General features: G+C 41.8%; 1 protein-coding gene across 1 annotated transcript; it reads left to right on the top strand.

Moving 5' to 3' along the window:
- The first annotated feature begins 1 nt into the window (after position 1).
- Positions 2-19,531, top strand: GLOD4 (glyoxalase domain containing 4). Its single transcript, XM_015074278.3, has 9 exons — positions 2-155; positions 2,024-2,073; positions 2,878-2,998; positions 7,545-7,689; positions 10,066-10,202; positions 10,955-11,041; positions 11,323-11,436; positions 11,526-11,612; positions 19,258-19,531. The coding sequence occupies exons 1-9, from the start codon at positions 45-47 to the stop codon at positions 19,321-19,323; spliced, it is 918 nt and encodes a 305-aa protein (XP_014929764.2). The 5' UTR covers positions 2-44; the 3' UTR covers positions 19,324-19,531.
- Positions 19,532-22,100: the final 2,569 nt, after the last annotated feature.

Raw genomic sequence — 22,100 nt, 5'->3', positions numbered from 1 at the left:
CCGGCCCGTCTGCGCAGCTGCCGGCGGGCAGCACTGTACGCCTGATGGGAGTGGCGCCGGTGGGTATGGCTTCTCGTCGAGCTTTGCACTTCGTATTCAAAGTGGGAAACCGCTTCCAGACGACGCATTTCTTTCGCGATGTCCTTGGAATGAAGGTGCAGACAGGGCCCGGAGGGGCCGGCACACGATGGTGGGGACAAATGGGTGTCCGACCTTAGCCTTGGACTCTTTTTAGCCTTGTCGAGTTTTCAGCTTCGGGAAGTGTTGCATGTCACTGGTTGGGTTAGATGACTTTGAAAGGGGCCTTTATTAGTCCTCGACTGTGTGCCCACACACGTTTCTTTCCTAGTTCATTTGCAGGTATTGAGCCTCAGCCCTCCTGGGGCTTCTAGCCGGGGGAAAGACAGTAAACAAAAAGTAATATAATACTTTTCCAGTAAACAACTCAGTCTCTTCCGGTTTGGAGCCTTAAGGTTTAGATTGCCTATTTAGAGCTTTGCTTCTCTCAGGGCTGCTTTGAATAGTCCCTTTTGTGTATTCAAAAGCGCCTGCCCTAAGTCAGAACCCATTCTTTCCAACACCCGGAAGCGCCCTCTCCAGCCCTGAGCAGCTGCCATCTACAGGGATCACCTGGGTGGCAAATGCTGGTGGAAGCTATTGGGGAGTGTAAGCAAGGGCTTTAGAGGTGCAAGAGTGCAATTTAATGCAGAGACAGTGCAGAAGTCGTGGAGTGCAAGGGCGTTACCTGAATTCAGCAGTCATTTAAAATACATCCTCCGTGTTTCATGGTCGTGTGTTGAACTTTGGTGACAAAAATGAAAATGACCCTAGTATCTGTCTTCAACTAAAGCTCCTGGCCTAGGTTGGGGGTGGAGTTGAGAATTGGATTTGTACGTAGTACATTGTACATAGTACAGTAATGGAAGTCAAAACTTGGTAAGTGATGGAAAACCACAAAACTCTCCCTTAACATGTTTCCTCATTGATTAAGGGTTGTTATGAAAATTAAATACTGTTATATGTGTAGTATTTGATACATCGTATGTGCTATATAAGTGTTTGCTGCTACTATTACAAAAATACGACAGAAGAGATTTAACTTTGGGCTGGGTCATCAGGAAATAATTCATGGAGACCTTGTGTTTGAGTTGATCTCTAAAGATAGCTAAGATTTCCACAAACCAAGATTAGAGGGAGGAGTATACTAGAAAAGTTGAAGAGCCAATGCAAAGATAAGTTATGTTTGGGAAACACTGCTAGTTTTCTGTGTCTTTAGCTTAGATTACTTAGATGAAGTCGAGATGGGATATCAGGACACTTCTGATAGTATCTTGAATACTAAGAAATTTGGATTTTATGGCACAGTAATTTGGGAGCTGTCTTACATTTTAGAAGAGGGTAATGATGTGATCAGAGCTGTGCATTAGGCACATAATTTTGTGGTGGTATTAAGGAAAAAGATCAATGAAGATGATTTTTAATAGTCTAGGAGAGAACTGATGGGAACTTGAACTGGAGCAGTAGCAGTGGGAATCAAAAAGGAGAGTGGAAACTAAGACATTGAGAGCCTACTGTCTGTGGGGTTCTGTGTCAAATGGTCTAATAAATTATCTATTTTCACAACACACTGGGAGACTCAGACCCTAAGCAACATTCTCAGAGTTACACAACTATTGAGTGACATCCAGAATTCCAAATCAGAATTCTCTAATGCTGAAGGCCAAACTTTGGTTTTGGGGGGATTTTGTTGTTGTTGTTGTTTTAACTACACAGCACTGCTTCCCAGTGTAAGTAGATTTCACAGCTTTGGTTGTCTCACCCTTGGTGTCAAACTGTTCTTCCTTACCTCTACTACTTCTAGTCTGGGCAAGATATAAAGCTCATTATCTTTGTCTTACAAGTAAAGCTTATATGTTATTATATATAAGTTATAAATGTTTGTGTTTTAACATTTTAAGTTGTGCTAAATATGCTGTATACAGTACTGGTAACACTTGACAATTTATTGTAATTTCCTTACTAGATTCTGCGGCATGAGGAATTTGAAGAGGGCTGCAAAGCTGCCTGTAATGGGTATGACACCTTGTTTCTAATGTTATTTATTTATGTTGTATTTATTTATATATTTTATTTATTTTTTTTTTATTTTTGAGAGAGACAGAGTGCAAGCAGGCGAGGGGCAGAGAGAGAGGGACACACAGAATCCAAAGCTGACTCCAGGCTCTGAGCTGTCAGCACAGAGCCCGATGCAGGGCTCGAACTCACGAACCGTGAGATCATGACTTGAGCCAAAGTCTGACACTTAACTGACTGAGCCACGCAGGTGCCCGACCCCTTGTTTCTTAAAATCTCATTTAGGCTCTAAATACTCCTGGAGAAGAGAAGACAGTTTCTCAAAGTGAGTATAAGGCAGTGGGATAAATTCAGGAGAAAATAAATTAAGGTGGCAACTTCAAGAACACAAGTAAGTGTATGTTCTAAATGAAGCAACACTTTATCAAGGGTCTCTTAAGCTCAGTAGCCATAGCAAGCTGGAAAATTCCCAGCCTCACGAGAATTGCATGTTTGTTGATGGATATATATGAAAATAAAGATCAGGTTGAAGAAGCATCTTTATAGGAGTCTGTCCTCTACTTTAAAGAAAGGTAAACAAATCTTTCCCTCGAATAAGTGCCAGACAGATGGTCTTTGGAGCCTCTGTGGTGGGACCCACACACACTGTCCATTGCTGCTTTTAGCACCAGCTGACAGGTCATCTCATCTTTATGGGTACTTAGAGGACCAGAGGTGACTGCCCACTGCTCTGTCCCAAGAAGTCCTTAGGGGAGGCCTGAGGCAGATCTGTGTCACTGGGTTCACTTACTTTCATTTTTCTAGGCCTTATGATGGGAAATGGAGTAAGACAATGGTGGGATTTGGACCTGAGGATGATCATTTTGTCGCAGAACTGACTTACAATTATGGCATCGGACACTACAAGCTTGGCAATGACTTCATGGTAAATGTCATTTCATTCTAGTAGAGTTTCGGCTGTGCCTTTTATTGAGATCCCTGATACGATGTTAGGTATGATGACTGCTGAATTGACGGCCTTTGGGTGCAGGTTAATGATTAGTTTTATGGGGTTTTGTTTTGTTTTCTTTTGTTTGAGAGTGAGCGTGCAAACAGGGGAGGGGCAGGGAGTGGGGAGAAAGAATCCCAAGAATCCCTAACAGCACAGAACCTGATGCGGGGCTTGATCCCACAAAAGGTGAGACCGTGACCTGAGCCAAACAAAATCAAGAGTTGGTTGAGCATCCAACTCTTGATTTCAGCTCAGGTCATGATCCCAGGGTTATGGGTTCAAGCCCTGCACTGGGCTCTGTGCTGACAGCTCAGAGCCTGGAGCCTGCTTCAGATTCTGTGTCTCCCTCTCTTTACTCCTCCCCCGTGTGTTCTCTCTCTCTCTCTCTCTCTCTCTCTCTCTCTCTTTCAAAAAATAAACATTAAAAAAAAAATTCAGCAGCACCTGGGTGGCTCAGTTGGTTGAGTGTCCGACTTTGGCTCAGGTCATGATCTCGCCATTTGTGAGTTCGAGCCCTGCGTCGGGTTCTGTGCTGACAGCTTGGAGCCTGCAGCCTGCTTCGGATTCTGTGTCTCCCTGTCTGTTTCTGCCCCTCCCCTGCTCATGCTCTGTCTCTCTCTCGTTCAAAAATAAATAAACATTGAAAACAAAAAAGCTAAAAAAAAAAAAAGTTAAGACTTAGAAACAGCTTTGACAGAGACAAGACGACTCTGAGGGAATGACTGAACCTTGAGAGGTAGAAGGGCCAGCGTCATGGGTCTGGTCAGGTCCTGATCACCAACCAGAGAATTATCTCTTGTGAACTGTTAAGATTGAGCTGCACTATTAACAACCAGTGCTAGTCAGAGAAAAACATGAGAAGCTTTAAGGAGAAAGAGAAGAAGGCATTGCATGCGCTACATTCTTTCATGCAAGAATTCAAGTTACTGTGCATCTAATAGTCATTCCTCTTACTGAGCAGTTACTCATGGTAGATATAATGTCTCTGGGCCCAAATACACAGCAAGATAGGAGGCACTAGTTTTTACTCTCTGCCAAGCAAACCTGCCTCATGCTAGATGTTTATTTTGGTCATTTGCTCTTGCTACTCCTGTTAACTCCTGTTAAAATAATAATGATATCTAAAATAAAATAAAATAAAATAAATAAAATAAAATAAAATAAAATAAAAATAAAATAAAATAAAAATAAAAGTGATATCAAGGTGGAATTTTTAGGAGGATCAAATTATCTATAAAAGTGGTTTGTAAATGAAAAGGACTGTTCAGATGTAACATACTAGTATCTTTGTTTTTCTCTTTCTCACTCTGTATGTCCTTCACTAATTTATTCATTTAATAGATATTTACTGTGACTTACTGTATGCCATGTACCTGGTTAGGTCCTGGGGGTACAGTAGAATGAAGCATGTTCCCTGGCCTAAGGAGCTTCCTGTCTTGTGGGGAAACAAGTAAAGAGACAAAAGAATGCAGTGTGATAAGTGCCAGAATTGGGATGAGGACAGGCAGATGTGGGAACACCTGGGAAGAACTCCCAGCTTATTCCCAGAGAGGTGAGAGTGCAGGGAAATCTCTCCAGAAGTGACAGCCGAGCCGGTGAGTGGGGTCGGGGTGGGAGAGTGAGACTTGTGTCTCGGCATGCGCGCAGGCCTGGAGGTGAGAGGCAGCATGGCAGTCAGGGGACAGTGAGTAGCGCAGTTTGTGTGGAGTGAGGTGCGTGAAGACAAAGGGGCAGATGTGAGGCTGGAGAAGTAAGCTGGGACCACATCACGTGAGGGTGTTCAGACTACATTCTAAAAATAGAGTGAAGCCATTTTTAAGCGGCGGGGATGACACAGTGTGGTGTGCAAGAATCCGCCTGGCTGCAGCACGGAGATCAGGTTGGAAGGGAGCCAAACTGGAAGTGAGGCAACTGGCTCAAAGGGTGGTATGGGAAGCGACTGGCCGCTCCTTACCTAACCTGGTAGTTGTGGGAGATGGAGAGAAGTGGGTGGACTTAAGAGCTGTTTAGGAGGTAGAGTTAAGAGGATTTGGTGATTGAGTGTATGTGAAAATTTCTTTGTGTTTCTCCTTTTCTTCGCTCTCCAAATTTAAATCAGGGAGAGAAGAAAGAGCAAAACCATTTGGCACCATGAACATTGCACCGGCTCCAGTCAGATGTTGACTGATGGAGCCGCAGGGGCCAGAGAGCATGTAGGTGGAGGAGAGCAGCCCGGCTGTTCCGCCCTGGGTCTTCCTGAGAGACTCCGGCAGGAAAGTATCCCTGAGGAAAGGGACCTTCGGTGCTCCTCAGTTTGTGGAACAAAAAGAAAAACAGGTTACATAGACCTCCCACTTCTGTAAAGAATCCCTGTACATGAAAAAGAGGAGGATGGGGAGCCTGGGTGGCTCAGTCGGTTGGGCGCCTGACTTCGGCTCAGGTCATGATCTCGCGGTTCATAGGTTTGGGCCCCGCGTCAGGCTCTGTGCCGAGAGCACGGGGCCTGGAGCCTACTTCAGATTCTGTGTCTCCCTCTCTCTCTCTGCCCCTCCCCCGCTCACGGTCTGTCTCTCTCTCTCTCAAAAATAAATAACCGTTGCAAAATTAAAAAAAAAAAAAAGAGGATCAGCAACTTAATTTTTTGAAAAAAGGACAAAAACTAAATAGACAGCCACAGAAAGTACATGAGAAATGTCTCTTAAACATTGAAAAAAAAATGTTCAACTGCCAAGCTGCCATTTGTCACCGATTGGCAAAACTCAAAAAGTGTGATAACGCGCTGTGTTAGAAAGGGTGTTAAAAAAGCGCCACTCTCACACGTTACTAGTAAGGGTGTACATGGCTACAACCTCACTTTGTTACTATCAAAATAATTAATGCATCTATCCTTTGGCCTTGCAGTTTCACACTTAGGAACTTAGTTTACATGTATGTTCACAAATATGTTTAATGAACTATGTACTAAATTACACATTGTGGTGTTTATTCATGCCACAAATATGTATTGAGTGCCTTCTATGTGCCAGGCACAGTTCTAGGAACTTTGGATAACCAGTGAATGAAACAGACAAAAATTTATGCCTGGCAGGGGAATAAAGTCATAGCAGAATAAGGGGTGGTGGGGATTATGGGACAAGTGACTGGTTTTAGTTTTAACGAAGGTTCCAAGGGTAGGGATCAATGAGGAGGTGACATTAGGGGAAATTCTCTCAGGAGAGAAGAGTTAGGCATGTGGTATCCTGGGGAAGAGCAATCCAGATAGAGAACAGCCTGTGCAGAAGCCCTCAAACAGCAGCTGGCACATTTGAGAAAATGCACGGAGGCCAGTGTGGCTGGAATAGACAGAGCAAGAGGAAAGTGAGAGGAGACGGGTCCGAAATGACCTGGGCTCAGATTGTTTTGGGCCTTTCAGGCCATTAGCCATCCCTGAGCGACATGAGGAGCTATCAAGGGTTTTAAGCAGGGGAAAAACAACATAAGGTCGCTGTCTTGAGAGTAGGGTGTGTTTCAGAAATTTTACTCTGGCTGCAGAATGGAGGATGGATTGACAAGACTCAGGGAAAGAGAGGCTGGCTTTTTTTTTTTTTTTTTTTTAAATGTTTATTTATTTTAAGAGAGCACATGTGCGGGACAGAGAGAGGAAAGAGTGAGAATCCCAAGCAGGCTCCACGTTATCAGTGCAGAGCCTGACGCAGGTCTTGATCCCACGAACTGCGAGATCATGACTTGAGCCGAAATCAAGAATCAGACACATAACTGACTGAGTCATCCAGGTGCCCCAAGAGAAGCTGTTATGATAATCCAAGTTAGAAGTGCAGCTGGTCTGGGGTGCCTGGGGTTCAGTTGGTTGAGCCTCCGACTTCGGCTCAGGTCATGATCTCACGGTTTGTAAGTTCGAGCCCTGCCTCGGGCTCTGTGCTGACAGCTCAGAGCCTGGAGCCTGCTTCAGATTCTGTGTCTCCCTCTCTCTCTGACCCTCCCCCACTCACACTCTGTCTCTCTCTCACAAATAAATAAACATTTTTTTTTAAATTAAAAAAAAAGTGCAGCTGGTCTTATCAGAAGACAGTGTACATTTTTAGGTATTTTGATTAAATTTAAATGATACCTTGATAATTGGCTTAAATTATTTTGTTTAGAAAGCAAAAATAAAAAACATCTTAAATAGGTAGCTGGCAAACTAAAGTAAGATCAAGATTTCTCTGACTAGATCTTTAAAATTAGAAGAGATTATCCTTGTTAAATAAAAATTTTAAACAAAAAACAAAAATGAAAGATTATCTTTGGTGTTAAATGGATCAAACTTCTCTAGCCTTTGAATTTCTGTCCTACAATTCACAACATTTGGAATCTTTGGAGGACAAATATGTCCTAGGCGAAAATTTTGAATGCCAATTAAATCTTCGGTGGCATCATGTAAAGGCAGCAGGGTTTTGCCTCATTATCTTGTTCTAGAAAAGATCCATGGTTATACAGTTGATGGTACTGTTGTTTGTCACAGGGTATCACACTCGCTTCTAACCAGGCCATCAGCAATGCCAGAAGGCTGGAGTGGCCACTCAGCGAAGTTACGGAAGGTGTTTTTGAAACTGAAGCCCCAGGAGGATATAAGTTCTATTTGCAGAATCGAAGTCCACCTCAGTCAGGTAATTATAGCGGGACTAGTAAAAGCCCTCTGTCTAACGACATCTTTGATGAAAGGAGAGAGGAGCCAGATTTCTTTCTCCCGTGAAGTCTTTCTGTGTTGCGATGACATGTCTTTCCCAAGCCAGCGTTTTGTTCTTTGAGAAATCATATTTTCATATTAGAACTTCAGTGCATAATTCTAGGGAATCTAAACTGGTTTGGGCTCTATCCTACTGGTAATACCTACTAGGATATTTTCAGCTGTATCAAAATCGATCTCAGACTAGCTGGCACATGAAGAAAACGTTCTAGCTCACGGAGCGGGTATCCTATAGGTAGGAACAGCTCAGTGTTAGTGGACTTAGCATCTCAGCAATGGCATCAAGAATCCAACTCTTCTCTCCATTGTCTTGCCCACGGGGGTCCACCTGTCCTAGAGCCACTTCCCTCGCGGGGAGAGAGAGAGAGTGCACACATGCACAGGGGAGAGGCAGAGAGACGGGCCGAGGCGGTGAAAACTGAAGACAAATGTACTGAATTTACCATAGTCAGAACAGCTCTTCAGGGGTCACTTTACAATATAAAAATTTCCAATAATGTTAAATGTTTTAATAGAACTTTTATTCTTTTTGGAAAAAATAGATTTTTTTCCTACACAGACAAGCAAAGAAGAAAGACGAAAACAGTACCCACATAGCCAGAGATAATCACTGTTAACATTTTAGAGTGTATCTTTCAATCATTTATCAAAAGGAATGTATATCTATGTTTGTATGTGTGTGTGTACATATACATATATATATGTATGTGTATATATACGTATATATATGTACATATATGTATATGTGTGTATATATACGTATGTACGCATATATGTGTGTATGTATATGTATGTATGTATGTGTATCTTATGTTCCATTATAGCGATTCCTATGTATTACATCCAGGAATCAAACAGTGCCTATTGTTGGATTTTTATGTTGTCCTTAGTGTTTCATTGTTACAAGCAACAGTGTAAAGAATGTCTTTGTGCAGAAAGCCCTTCATACATCCACAATTACTTCCTTAATTGGTGATAATAGGATAGCTCTTTCAAAAGCAGTTTACATTTTTTTAGGCTTTGGGTACATTCTGTCAAATTGCTGCCCAGAAATGAACTAATTTATAATTTACAGTCTGCCGGTACTATATGATTATGATTCTTCCCCCTGCCCTATCACAGTTAACACTGAACTTTTAAAATTATCTGCCAGTGAGATGGCAAAATGTTGTGTTTTAATTCCAAATTCTTTGATTATTTGTGAGGTTGAATGTTTTTTCATGTGTTCATTGACCATTCCAAGTCCTTCTTTTGTGGGTTACCGCTTTGTGCTTTTTACCTATTTTTTTAGGATGTTCGTCTTTTTCCTACTAATGTTTAAAGGTGATTTAAATATTAAGGACTGGGGCGCCTGAGTGGCTCAGTCAGTCGAGCCTCTGAGTCTTGATTTCAGCTCAGGTCATGATCTGACAGTTCATGGGTTTGAGCCCTGAGTCAGGCTCTGTGCTGACAGTGTGGAACCTGCTTGGGATCCTCTCTTCCTCTCTTTCTGCCCCTTCCTTGCTCGTTCTCTCTCTCTCTCCCCCCCTCTTTCTCTCAAGAATAAATAAATAAACTAAAAGAGTAAAAAAGTATTCAGGACTTTTTGTCATATATGTTGCAAAAATGTTTCTCACTTTGTCCTTTACTCTTTGATTATCATTTTTTTTTCTTTTCTTGGAGGGGGGTGGTTGTTGTCTAGGAATTTTCCATTTCATGTGATTAACCTAATACATTTTTTCTTTCCTGGTTTTTCTACCTTTGGTGTCAGGTTAAAAAAAAAATCTTTCTACACCCCAAAATTGTAGCAATAAAAATAATTGTAATAATAATTGTTTTTAGTATTTTCATGATTTCATTTTTTTTTTAAACATTTATTCATTTTTGAGAGACAGCACAAGCAGGGAAGGGGCAGAGAGAGAGGGAGACACAGAATCCGAAGCAGGCTCCAGGCTCTGAGCTGTCAGCACAGAGCCCAACGGGCCTCGAACTCACAAACCGTGAGATCATGACCTGAGCCAAAGGCGGATGCTTAACCCACTGAGCCACCCAGGCACCCCATGATTTCATTCTTTAAACTAAATCCTTTAACCCATTAGGAATGTATTTTGCCATTTCGTTTAAAGGTGTAATTTTTCTAACCAAATGACAAGCCGGCTTTCTTCATGCCATTTTTTGAATAATGTGCACTTTCATACTGACTTATCATCCCTTTCTTATCGTAAACTGAACTCATATATACACGAGCCTGATTTAGTCTTCCTGTTCTATTCCACTGTGCTGACCTATCCATTCCTACTGTTTTATTACTCTCCAGATCCTATATTAAAAGTAACTCTAGCAGTGTCTGATCTTCAGAAATCCTTGAACTACTGGTCTAATCTACTGGGAATGAAAATTTATGAAAAAGATGAAGAGAAGCAAAGGGCTTTGCTGGGCTATGCTGATAACCAGGTGAGTGATCTTGGAGAGAAGTAATCTGTTACTTTGAGTTTGGCTTTCAAATGAGGATCACATGAAGGTTATTCTCAGAGTTTTTTCACAGTGACTCAATATTTACATAGGTAAGCAGAAAGAAGAAAATAAAAATTGCTGATAACCATCACCCATATATTACCTTTGTTTATTTTTAGGGCTATAACCTTTGCGGAGTCAGAAGTGATCATTGATTTTCATCTTTTTTTTTCCCCTTAAATAACCTAGCATTTGAACATGATTTAGTCCGTGCACTCTGACTCAACAGGTCTACTCCCAGGAATTTATTTTGCAGACGTACTCACCATACACGTGCACAAAGAAATGTGTACAAAGTTATCTGTTGCAGCACTGTTTGTAATAGCAAAGGATAAGAAATAACCTCAGTGTTCTGTGCATTAGAGGAGTAGTTCAATAATTTACGGTTCATCCATAGAATGGATTACTGTGCAGCTGTCAGAAAGAATGGGGTGAATCCTTACATGCTGACATAGTAACATTGGGTAGAAACAAGGGACAGAATAATGTGTAAATTATGCCACCGTTTGTGTGAAAAAAAAAGAAGATCTGTGCATGCCATGTGTCTTCCAGGAAACTGTTGACTAGTTGCCACTGGGGAGAGTAGAAGGGAGCGTTAGTTTTAACTTTATTCCTTTAGTACTGTTTGAATTTTTTTTTTAACCATACATATAACGTGTTCCAAAAAATAAACCTTTCTTATTTCTTTTCAGTGTAAGCTCGAACTACAGGGTATCAAAGGTACAGTTGATCATGCAGCAGCTTTTGGAAGAATTGCCTTTTCTTGCCCCCAAAAAGAGGTAATGTTTGGTCCTAGATCTTTGGTTTAAGCTCTGTGACTAGCTGGTTGAACCTGCTAAGAATGTCACCCCCCCCCCCCCCCCCACTTCTTTCGGTTCATTCTGATTGTGGCTTTGGTATCAAGTTCAACAGTTGTCTCAAGAGCCGCTGAGATAATAAAATCAAACACATGGTGCCCGAGTTCTCTCTGGTTGATCTCATCCTCCCCCAGGGCCGCTGAGGACCACAGCATGAGTGGTACATGACCCCTTGCTCACTTTGCCTCTTTGTCTTCCTCAAGTTATCAGACTTAGAAGACTTAATGAAAAGGGAGAACCAGAAGATTCTGACTCCCCTGGTGAGTCTGGATACCCCAGGGAAAGCAACAGTGCAAGTGGTCATTTTGGCTGACCCTGTAAGTATTACTCAGGGAAGGGATGGGCTGCACCAGGGGTTTCTGCAAGGTGTCTTTCCACCAAATTTCTTTTCTCTTTATTGCGGTAGGATGGACATGAAATTTGCTTTGTGGGGGATGAAGCATTTCGAGAACTTTCTGAGATGGATCCAGAAGGAAGCAAATTGTTGGATGATGTGAGTCTCATTTCTGACTTTATATTCCCACAGGCCCACCGGGGATGGTCTTAAGTGTGTGGGGGAAGGGCCAAAGCAACAGGCTCCACAGCTGTGTCCTTTTGCTGTTGGGGTGACTTTTGAGCCAGGACTATGTATTTTCATTGCCACCCATATGACTCTTGTTTTGTTTGAAGATTTTATTTTTAAGTAATCTCTATACCCAACATGGGGCTCAAACCCACAACCTTTGAAATCAAGAGTCTCATGCTCTACCGATTGAGCCAGCCAGGCACCCCTAAAATATTTTATGTTTTTATTTAAATTTTTTTTTTTAACGTTTTTATTTATTTTTGAGACAGAGAGAGACAGAGCATGAACGGGGGAGGGGCAGAGAGAGGGGGAGACACAGAATCAGAAGCAGGCTCCAGGCTCCGAGCCATCAGCCCAGAGCCCGACACGGGGCTCGAACTCACAGACCGTGAGATCGTGACCTGAGCTGAAGTCGGCTGCTTAACAGACTGAGCCACCCAGGCGCCCCAAAATATTTTATGTTTTTAAAGTAATCTACACCCAACGTAGGGCTTGAACCCACAGCCCCAAGATCAAGAGTCGCACGCTCTACCCACTGAGCCAGCCAGCAACCTCCCCCCGCCCCCGTCGTGACCCTTAACTGGGTGCAGCATTTGTCCCTTCGCATGTGCTCAGGCTGCCTGGGCAACCACTGCTGCTCTGCTGTATGCATCATGACTCCGCTTGCTAAGGGAAATGCCCGGATGCACCCCCTCACTTCTTAGCTCTTTTGGTCCCCTCATCTCCAATCTACACTGCCACTCCTGTCCTTTCCAGTGAATGGTTCTCCTCCACACACAAACAAGCTTTCAAATCTCCCATCTTTTAAAAATCTTTTACCCCCAAACCCCTTCTCCGTATTTCTTTTAAAGAAATCTGCCCACATACCGTTTCTACTTCTTACCCCTTTCACGCTTCAGCCTGTTGTGCGCTGGCTCCTGTGACTCTGTGAAACGCTCATGTAGATGTCACCCATGACCTCCGTCTTGCTTAGTCCCACAGCTACTTTTCTATCTTCCTCAAACTCAGTCTTCAGCAGCATCCAAAGCAGTTGTTGTACTCCAGCTCCTGGCACACACTTGGGTGTGTAAGGGGAACTCTGCGAGTGCTCTGTTGATGATTAAAGGAATGAATCAATCTGTCCTGGTTCTGTCACTTAATATCTGTGTGACTGACCTTAAGTGATTTGCTTAAATTCTCTGAACTTCAGTGTTGTTTTCCTTTAAGAAATCTCTGTGTCCAATGTGGGGCTCGAACCCACAACCCCCAAGATCAAGAGTTGCATGCTCAGGCGCCCCTAAACTTCAGTTTTCTTACCTAAAAATTTGAGAAAATCGTATTAGCCACCTCCTAGGATTGTCGTGTGGCTTCTAGAACATGGCAAACTGCTGACATAATAACAGACATTCAGTTAATGTTAGCGAAAGCAAGAGACAGAAAATGTAGCGTTTATAAATTTTATCATGAAGGAAAGGAGAATGTCAGGCAGCCTCTCAGGTGGCACATTCGTTAGACTCTTTTCCTTCTTACTTTTTCATATCACTGACCAACTTCGTCCTCTTTCGAGCTCACTTCTGCTTTGGTCTTACAGATCCTGCCATCTTCATATTTGACAGCTTCGCAGACACAGGCATGGCTTTCTGTCTCATTCCAAAATGATTTACATGTGGTCCCACTTTGGCTCTTTTATTCTCATGTGCCATTCTTCTTCTCTGCACTGAGCTGCAACCATCATTCTCCGACCCTCTGGTTTTTTTTTTTTAATTTATTTATTTTGAGAGGCAGCGAGAGCAGGGGAGGGGCAGAGAGAGGATAGAGAGTCCTAATCAGGCCCCGCACTGTCAGCGCAGAGCCCAATATGGGGCTGAACCCATGAACCATGAGATCATGACCTGAGCTGAAAACAAGAGTTGAACACTTAACTGACTGAGCCACCCAGGTACCCCCATTCTCTGACTTCTAATTTCTAGTCCCTACTCCTCCCTAAGCTCCAAACAAGTATTTTTTGTTGTTGTTACTGAGGTAAAATATACATGAGATTTTTTTGTTTGTTTGTTTGTTTTTAAGAGAGCTTGAGCAGGATAGAGGGGCAGAGGGAGAGAGGGAATCTGGGCTACCCAGGAGCCCCTGCCTAGAATTTAAATAAACAGAAATTTAGTGTTCAATTTTATAAGTTTTGACAGCTAACTCTTCTCATACAACTGCTGCTCAAAATGTAGAGCACTTTCATCATTGTAGAAAGTTCTCTCGTGCCCATTTCCAGCTAGTTCCCACCAACTACTACAGTAGCCAACTACTGTACTGATTTCTGTCACATTATTTGTGTTTGTCCTTGGACTTAAAAATGGAATCATTCAGTAGATATTCTTTTGTGCCTGGATTCTGTCACCCAACATAACATTTTTGAGATTCCTCCATGTAATTGTACATATCAGAGTTCTTTTTTCTTTATGTTTATTTATTTCTTAGAGAAAGAACATGAACGGGGAGGGGCAGAAAGAGAGAGAGAGAGAGAGAGAATCCAAAGCAGCCCAATTCGGGGCTCAAACTCACAAACTGTGATGAGATCATGACGTGAGCCAAAGTCGGATGCTTAACTGACTGAGCCACCCAGGCACCCATGTTCTTTTTTTTTTTTTTTTTTTTTCAACGTTTATTTATTTTTGGGACAGAGAGAGACAGAGCATGAACAGGGGAGGGGCAGAGAGAGAGGGAGACACAGAATCGGAAACAGGCTCCAGGCTCTGAGCCATCAGCCCAGAGCCCGATGCGGGGCTCAAACTCCCGGACCGCAAGATCATGACCTGGCTGAAGTCGGATGCTTAACCGACTGCGCCACTCAGGCGCCCCGTTTTTTTTTAATTGCTGAACGGTATTCAATATTATGAATATGATGATTTGCTTACCCATTCTTCCAATGGTGGATATTTGAGTTATTTCCAGAGTTTTATCTATTTATAAGGAAGACTACTATGAACGTTCTTTTTTTTTTTTTTAAGTTTCTTTATTTTGAGAGAGAGACAGAGAGCACGAGTAGGGGAGGGGCAGAGAGAGAGGGAGAGAGGAGGAGAATCCCAAGCTGGCTCCTTGACATTAGCACAGAGGCTAACACGGTGCTTGATCCCACAAACTGTGAAGTCATGACCTGAGCTGAAGTCAAGAGCCAGATACTTGACCAGCTCAGCCATCCAGGCGCCCCTACTGTGAACACTCTTGTGTGAATCTTATAGACATGAATCATTTTTCTTGGGTAAATACCTAAGAGAGGAACTGTTCTTACTTTGTAAGAAACTGCCACCACTGTACAAAACAGTTGAACCATTTTACGCTCCTACCAGCCATGTACGTATCTGAGAGTTCCGACTTTTCCACATCCTCATCAGCATTTGTGCTCTTCTGGGTTTTTGTTTTAGCTCTCCTAGAACATGTACAGGGGTTTCTCAGTGTGGCTTAATGTGCATTTCCCTGATAACTGTTGATGTTGAACACCTTTGCATTTGCTTATTGCCTATTTGCATATCTTCCTTCGTGAATTTTATGTTCAAATCTTTCATCCATTTCTTTCCTTAGTAGATTTTATTTTTAATACTTGATGATTAAAAATTCCAGAAACACATAGGAGAATAGAGCAAATCCCTATGTGATTGTCACCATTCAACTCTGCCATAATCTTTCATCATTCCCTCCACCCCACTTTTTTTTTTCCCCTGGGGAATTTTAAGGCAAATCTTAGATGCTGTATTTCAGTCCTTAAGTATTTTATACATTTTAAGATGACTTAAAAGAAGTAAAAATTAAAAAAAATAAAAATCAAGAAATTTTCTTATATACCATATTGATATTACACCCCAAAAAATCAATGCTATATCCTTAATGTCAGTGAAGACCCAGTTTTTGTTAAAATTTCCCTGAGCATCCAATGCAGGGCTCCATCCCACACTCCTGGGATCATGACTGAGCCAAAATCAAGAGTCAGATGCTCAACCGACTGAGCCACCCAGGCACCCCTCCCTATGTATTTTTTAATTATATTTAATATAATTGGACTATATCAATACAGAACAATGTATATGATCCACTGAGTTTCATGACAAACAGATTAGAAGAGACACCTCTGATCTCTTTTACATCTTAGCTATTCTAGTCTATAATCTCTAAATATGAATGTATTTCCATACTGTGTGTCTGCTCACATGACTTTATTCTCCTGGAATGGCCCTTCTGTCATTTGGGTTTTTGCTTATTTTTCAAGGCCTGCTCAAATCTGTTTTTTTAAAAAATCTCATTGATTTATTGGAGTTCTGGAAGCAAGTCATTTGTTAAATCTCTACAAATGCAAGTACTATTCCCAGTCTATGGCTTGCTGATTTATTTTAACACAGTCTTATAAGAACAGAAAAAATTTTAGTCTCCAAGTATTTGTTATCTTTCCACATTTTTTCTTGTGGTTGATTGCGAGTTTCATAGTGTTGTGGTCTGAAAATATGCACGGTATGATCTCAATCTTTTTGTACTTGTTGAGGGCTGATTTGTGTCCCAGTATGTGATCTTTTCTGGCGAATGTTTCATGTGCACTTGAGAAGAATGTGTATTCCACTGCTTTAGGATGAAATGTTCTAAATGTATCCATTAAGTCCATCCGGTCCAGTGTGTCATTCAAAGCCATTGTTTCCTTGTTGATTTTCTGTTTAGATGATCTGTCCATTGCTGTAAGTGGGGAAGAGCAGAAAAACTTTTAAGTCCAGTTTTATCAGCTTTTTTTTATGTTTAGTGCTGTCTCTGTCCAGACTAGTGTTAACAGCCAGCGAAACCTCTTCACCCAGATATCCATGGGCATTTCAAAAAGTAGAACAATTTAGGGGCACCTGGCTGACTCACTTGGAAGAGCATGCAACTCTTTGATCTCAGAGTTGTGAGTTCAAGCCCCACATTGGGCGTAGAGATTACTAAAAAATAAATAAAACTTTTTTTTTTTTTTTTTTTTTTTTTTTTAAGCAGAGCAATTTAGGGGCTCCTAGGTGGCTCAGTTGGTTAAGTGTCTGACTTCAGCTTAGGTCATGATCTCACAGTTCATGAGTTCAAGCCCCGTATCAGGCTCTGTGCTGACCTCTCAGCCCTTGGAGCCTGCTTTGGATTCTGTGTCTCCCTGTCTCTTTGCCACTGCCCTGCTCATGCTCTGTCTCTCTCTCTCAAAAAATAAACATGAAAAAATGTTTAAAAAAAGGTGGAGCAATTTAACATTTTTATCTATTAGAAGGAAGACTGTTACGGGGCGCCTGGGTGGCTCAGTCGGTTAAGCAGCCGACTTCAGCTCAGGTCATGACCTCACAGTCTGTGAGTTCGAGCCCCGCGTCGGGTTCCGCGCTGACAGCTTGGAGCCTGGAGCCTGCTTCCGATTCTGTGTCTCCCTCTCTCTCTGCTCCTCCCCTGCTCACACTCTGTCTCTCTCTCTCTCAAAAATAAATAAGCATTAAAAAAAAAAAAAAAGAAGGAAGACTGTTAGGAACATCCTTGTAGAAGTCTCGTAGACATGTTTCATTTCTCTTGGGTAAATACCTAGCAGTGGAACTGCTTTTACTTTCACATTTAATAGGCTTTTTATCTTAGAATTGTTTTGGAATTAAAAAGCAATTTTTGAACATTGTTTCTCCTCACCCCTAAGTTCTGTTAGCTATTTAGTCACCAAGAGGTGTGAGTTCCACTCTGAAATCTCTCGTCTATCCACTTCCCTTTGGAAAGGGCCCTCATTATCACCTATAATAGTGCAAAAGCCTCCTGTCACCTTCCAGCCATCCCTGCTGCCAACACCAGCTTTCTAACACATAAATCCAGTCATTTCAAAAACCGTTTAGTCTTCTCATAGCTCCTGCTGCCTCCAGGATACATTCCAAACTCTGACAGAGCATGGAGCGTGTCTGGCCCTTCCCTGCTATCTGATCCGTGCTGCCCCTCTCCCACCCTTCCTCCTGTTCTAGTCCCACTGAGCCGTGTATATTCACCAAGATGTATCTTCTTGCCTCCACCCAAAGGTTTGTTTCCTTCCTTCTTAGTCAGCTCATCCTTCGGAACTCAGAAGCTTTCTTGGATCCTCCACACCAGCGTTTGTTGTTTCCCTCATTTTTTATGGCTCCTAAGTGACAGAAACTTCTGCACCTTTGTCAGTTTTCTCTTATTTTGCATACCTTGATTTTCAAAAACCTTTTTATGTTCATCAAAAGAAAGTCACATAACGCTAAGATTTTATATAAGTCAGTGCGACGGTGTCTAGTCCCATCTCTGAATCCCACCGCCCAAGACAGCCACTTTCACCTTCACGGTTTCTAAATAAAAAATACATATACTTCTGTTTCTTCATTTTCAGTGGCAGACACCATCTTTGCACTTCCTGCTGAGGTATATGAGTCTTTTTATACCATTTCTCCAACCACTTAGTTGTTTTCTTTTGGTCTCATATCACCTTGTTCTTGCTTCTCTTATAGCAAATGCCCTACGAGACACACACATGCGTGCTCCCTCATGCAAAATAGTTGTCTCCATCTGAGTCCTCAGCTATTCTGTGTGCTCCTCAAAGCCTCAGACTAGGTCTCTGCCACCACACCCGAACCTAGCATAATACCTGGCTCATAATGAAAACTGACATTTTTAAAGGTATTTCTGTACTTGATTTTTGACTGAATAAATTAATGTATATCCTTACCAAATACCCTTTTAGCATATGCATGTTTTTATTACAGGAAGTTGGGGTTTTTTTTAATGTTTTTATCTTTTTGAGAGAGAGAGAGAGAGCGAGCAGGGGAGAGGCAGAGAGAGAGAGAGGGAGACACAGAATTCGAAGCAGGCTCCAGGCTCTCAGCTGTCAGCACAGAGCCCAATGCGGGGCTCAAACTCATGAACTGTGAGACGATGACCTGAGCCGAAGTTGGACGCTTAACAGATTGAGCACCCAGGTGCCCCTGGACAGGAAGTTTTAAAAGACTTAGGTTCTAAGCCTAGATCACTCTATAAGCCCTTCTCCATGGTCTCAGCCTCATGGAATAATAAAATAAAAATACTCTAGTGGAACCAAAACATATTCACAAGGCTTCCTTTTTAATTAAGAGGTCCCAAACTAACCAAACAGTACCAACATCAGTAGAATGGTATCAGAGGAGTCATTGTAAAAGCAAATCATTCCAGGCTTAATGGCTAAAACATGAAAATAGCTTTTCATATCTGGTCTCGTAACACTGAGTCTCATTAGCACTGAAAGTTCTTGAGAGCCTACCCAGACGCGAAGAGTGACAAGCCTTTTGTTCTACCAAGGACCCCGCAGACTCGTGTGCTTGCTCCTTGCTCTCTGATCAGTCAGCTGTCCAGCCACACCCCCTGGCTGCACGCTTTACCCTTCGCTCTGCCATGTGAGAATCTGCAAACAGTTGCTCAAAACTCATCAGCATCCAGTGAAATTAAACATAATACTCTATACCGAATGAATGCATTCAGTATATTGTAATTGTTAATGACTGTGGACAATGCACTTGCAATGAGAGGCACCAAGTGGACTGTATGTTTTGTTTTATAGACTTAAATATACATTCCAATTCTCTTTCTATAGGCAATGGCGGCAGATAAAAGTGATGAGTGGTTTGCTAAACAAAATAAACCAAAGGCTTCGGGTTAACAGAAGACATCTCATGGAACAGCATTTGTGATTCCTGTCTAGCACCTGCAAGGCCTGATGTGTCTGTCCATGCCTGATAAACGCTCTCACAACTTGGTTGTTTCCTGTACAGGCAAGGAGGCTGGGGTGGTGAAGATATGTGTGTTTTAATCTTTGAAAGCTCCAAGACACATTTAGAAATAAAATCTTACTGTTGTCAGTCCCATTAGAGGAGAACTCTTGCTGTAAGCTGCGCTGTCACTGGAATGGCACATTCTATGTGTAACTCTAGTGGATTAGAATTATTTTCAGCCTGGGCAACTATGTGGGACATGACCTTTGGTTGGAGATGGAGGGAATTTTGATAAGCTTATGGCAGGAATACTTCCAATACCATATAGTATGCTCTTCTGATGCCTTCCTCTGGCAGGCCTTGACAGTGAAACATTTTAAAGACATTTTGTTCATTGAATCAAAAGATTTGACTAACACCCACACATTCCTTGCGTTAAAATTTTGAGTATCCAGAGAAAACAGATGGAAGGATCTAATGTGTTGTGCTGCTACATGCCTGGCTTCAGGCCACTTTCTTTATATAATTTTTCTAAATCCTCTCAAGAATTTCAATTTCTTAAATATGGATTAGATTTCTTAACTATGGATTCGATTATTTCTTCAGCCTGAAAAATTTTATTTTAACATTTTCTTATAGTTTTCTGTTTGGTTCTGCAGAACAAATTTTAATGATTGGAAACAGAATTATATTGGCCATATTTATTCTTAAATGGTTTTTGAAAGTATACTCCTGAAATCAAGTTTTCATACCAGCCATAAGATTCATTATTTGAAATGGTTGTGGCCAGGTTCTAATTATAGAGAAGAAACTGAGGAGATTGAAAAGGGCTGGCTCAGAGGTTCCCAGTTCCAGAATAATATGTATGAAATTACCTCAGTTATTCTCCGTTGCTGGCAGGAAATTTCAGGGTTTCAGTTCATCTTATAGGGTGGTCTTACCTTCACTGACAGAAAATAGTCCTCTTCCAGCTCCACAGCACTTTTCATTCAACTTAAATTCCCTGTCTTAGGGAAGCAATCACGAGGTTCAAAGCACACCAAGTTTAGATGTTCCTTCCCTAAACAATTGGCTCACCTATTTTCATGTACATGGGGAAATTATTGTGTAAATTTTGAACAACCAAACTTCTCTGTGTCTCTTTAGACTAAGATTTGTTAATTCTCAGATTTCCCTTTAGCTTAATGAGTAATTCTTGATGTTTATCTCTGGTAATACTGTTCTTGTGCAAAGAAACTATGCTTTTCCCAGTGTATTAGGCTGCTGACATAGGCCATCTGAGTTTGTTATTATAAATTAAGTGGTTTATGTAAGTACTGAATGACTAAACACATACTGGATTTCTTTTTATTCACTGCAATTTTAATATACCAGAATCTTCCTCTCTTAAATTACAGCTATGCATGAGAAAAGTTAATGCTGTTTATTCACCTGGGACATTTTGACTTTACGAAATAAGCCCCCTTTTATCTCAAGCCAGTCATTTTTCTTTAGCTGCAATCTTTAGTATTGTGTTCATCCTAAAACCATTTAGTGTACAACTTTGGCCTTTTATCAAGGAATCCAAAAGTTTGCCTCTGCCCAGTGTAGCTAGTGATTTTAGACCCCAGGTATGATTGCTTTCCCACCTCTGGTATGCTCCACGAGAAAACGAAGTAATAAGAAAGATGGCTTTGGGAGCACTGGGGTGGCTCAGTCGGTTGAGCGTCCGACTGTTGGTTTTGGCTCAGGTCATGATCTCACAGTTCGTGGGTTCAAGCCTCGTGTCTGGCTCTGTGGTGGCAGTGCAGAGCCTGCTTGGCATTCTCTCTCTCCCTCTATCTCTGCCCCTCCCCTGCTTGTGCCATCTCTCTCAAAGTAAATAAAACCTAAAATTTTTTTCTTAGAAAGAAAGAAAGAAAGAAAGAAAGATAGATAGATAGATGGTTTTACCCAAGCTGATGTTTTAAGACAGATGAAGCTGGAAAGTTCTTGAGCTTCTTCAGGGTTGTGTTTTCAGAGCATTTTGTTTTTTGGCCTTGAGGGGTTGTGGACTTCTAGCATATTAAAAAAAAATTTAATGTTTATTTTTGAGAGAGAGAGAGAGAAGAGCAGAGAGGGAAACACAGAATCCGAAGCAGGCTTCAGGCTGTGAGCTGTCAACACAGAACCTGACGAGGAGCTCGAACCCACGAGCTGTGAGATCGTGACCTGAGCCTAAGTAGAATGGATGCTCAACCAGGTGCCCCTAGCATATTAAGTTTAAATTCAAGTTTCCCTTGGGTTAAATCCAGAGAGATTTAGAATGGCTATGTTGCAAGAGTTCCCCTAGCTTAGGCCAGAGAGTTAGTATGAAGTCCATATTTGTTTGACATCTTGGTGGAATTAGCAAAGCTGTGGATATTCACTGCTCTTTTATGTGACTTTCTGCCCATCTCACCTGTCACATGTTGCCATTGTGGCTTAGCAGAGTTTTTAGGAGGGGCTCCAGTTTGTGCACTGAAATTTATAGTGAGAGTTAATGGGAACTTGCAGTTTGGTCTAAGATTTCCTACCTTGCCTTTGGGAAGTTCATAGGAAATTTACTCCGGCCTTAATGATCAACAAATACTTTTGCCTCAGGCCTCTATAAGATAATAGAGTCAATGATTCAAAAATCAGAGCAATATAAAAAGGTATACTTTGAAAAGTCTTGCTCCTACCTGTCCCCATCAATCCCATTCTCCCTGCCTCCTACTTATTAAGC

Source organism: Acinonyx jubatus, chromosome E1 (genome assembly GCF_027475565.1).
Source record: "Acinonyx jubatus isolate Ajub_Pintada_27869175 chromosome E1, VMU_Ajub_asm_v1.0, whole genome shotgun sequence".
Lineage (NCBI taxonomy): Eukaryota > Metazoa > Chordata > Mammalia > Carnivora > Felidae > Acinonyx > Acinonyx jubatus.
This window is presented reverse-complemented; position numbering and strand designations above follow the sequence as displayed.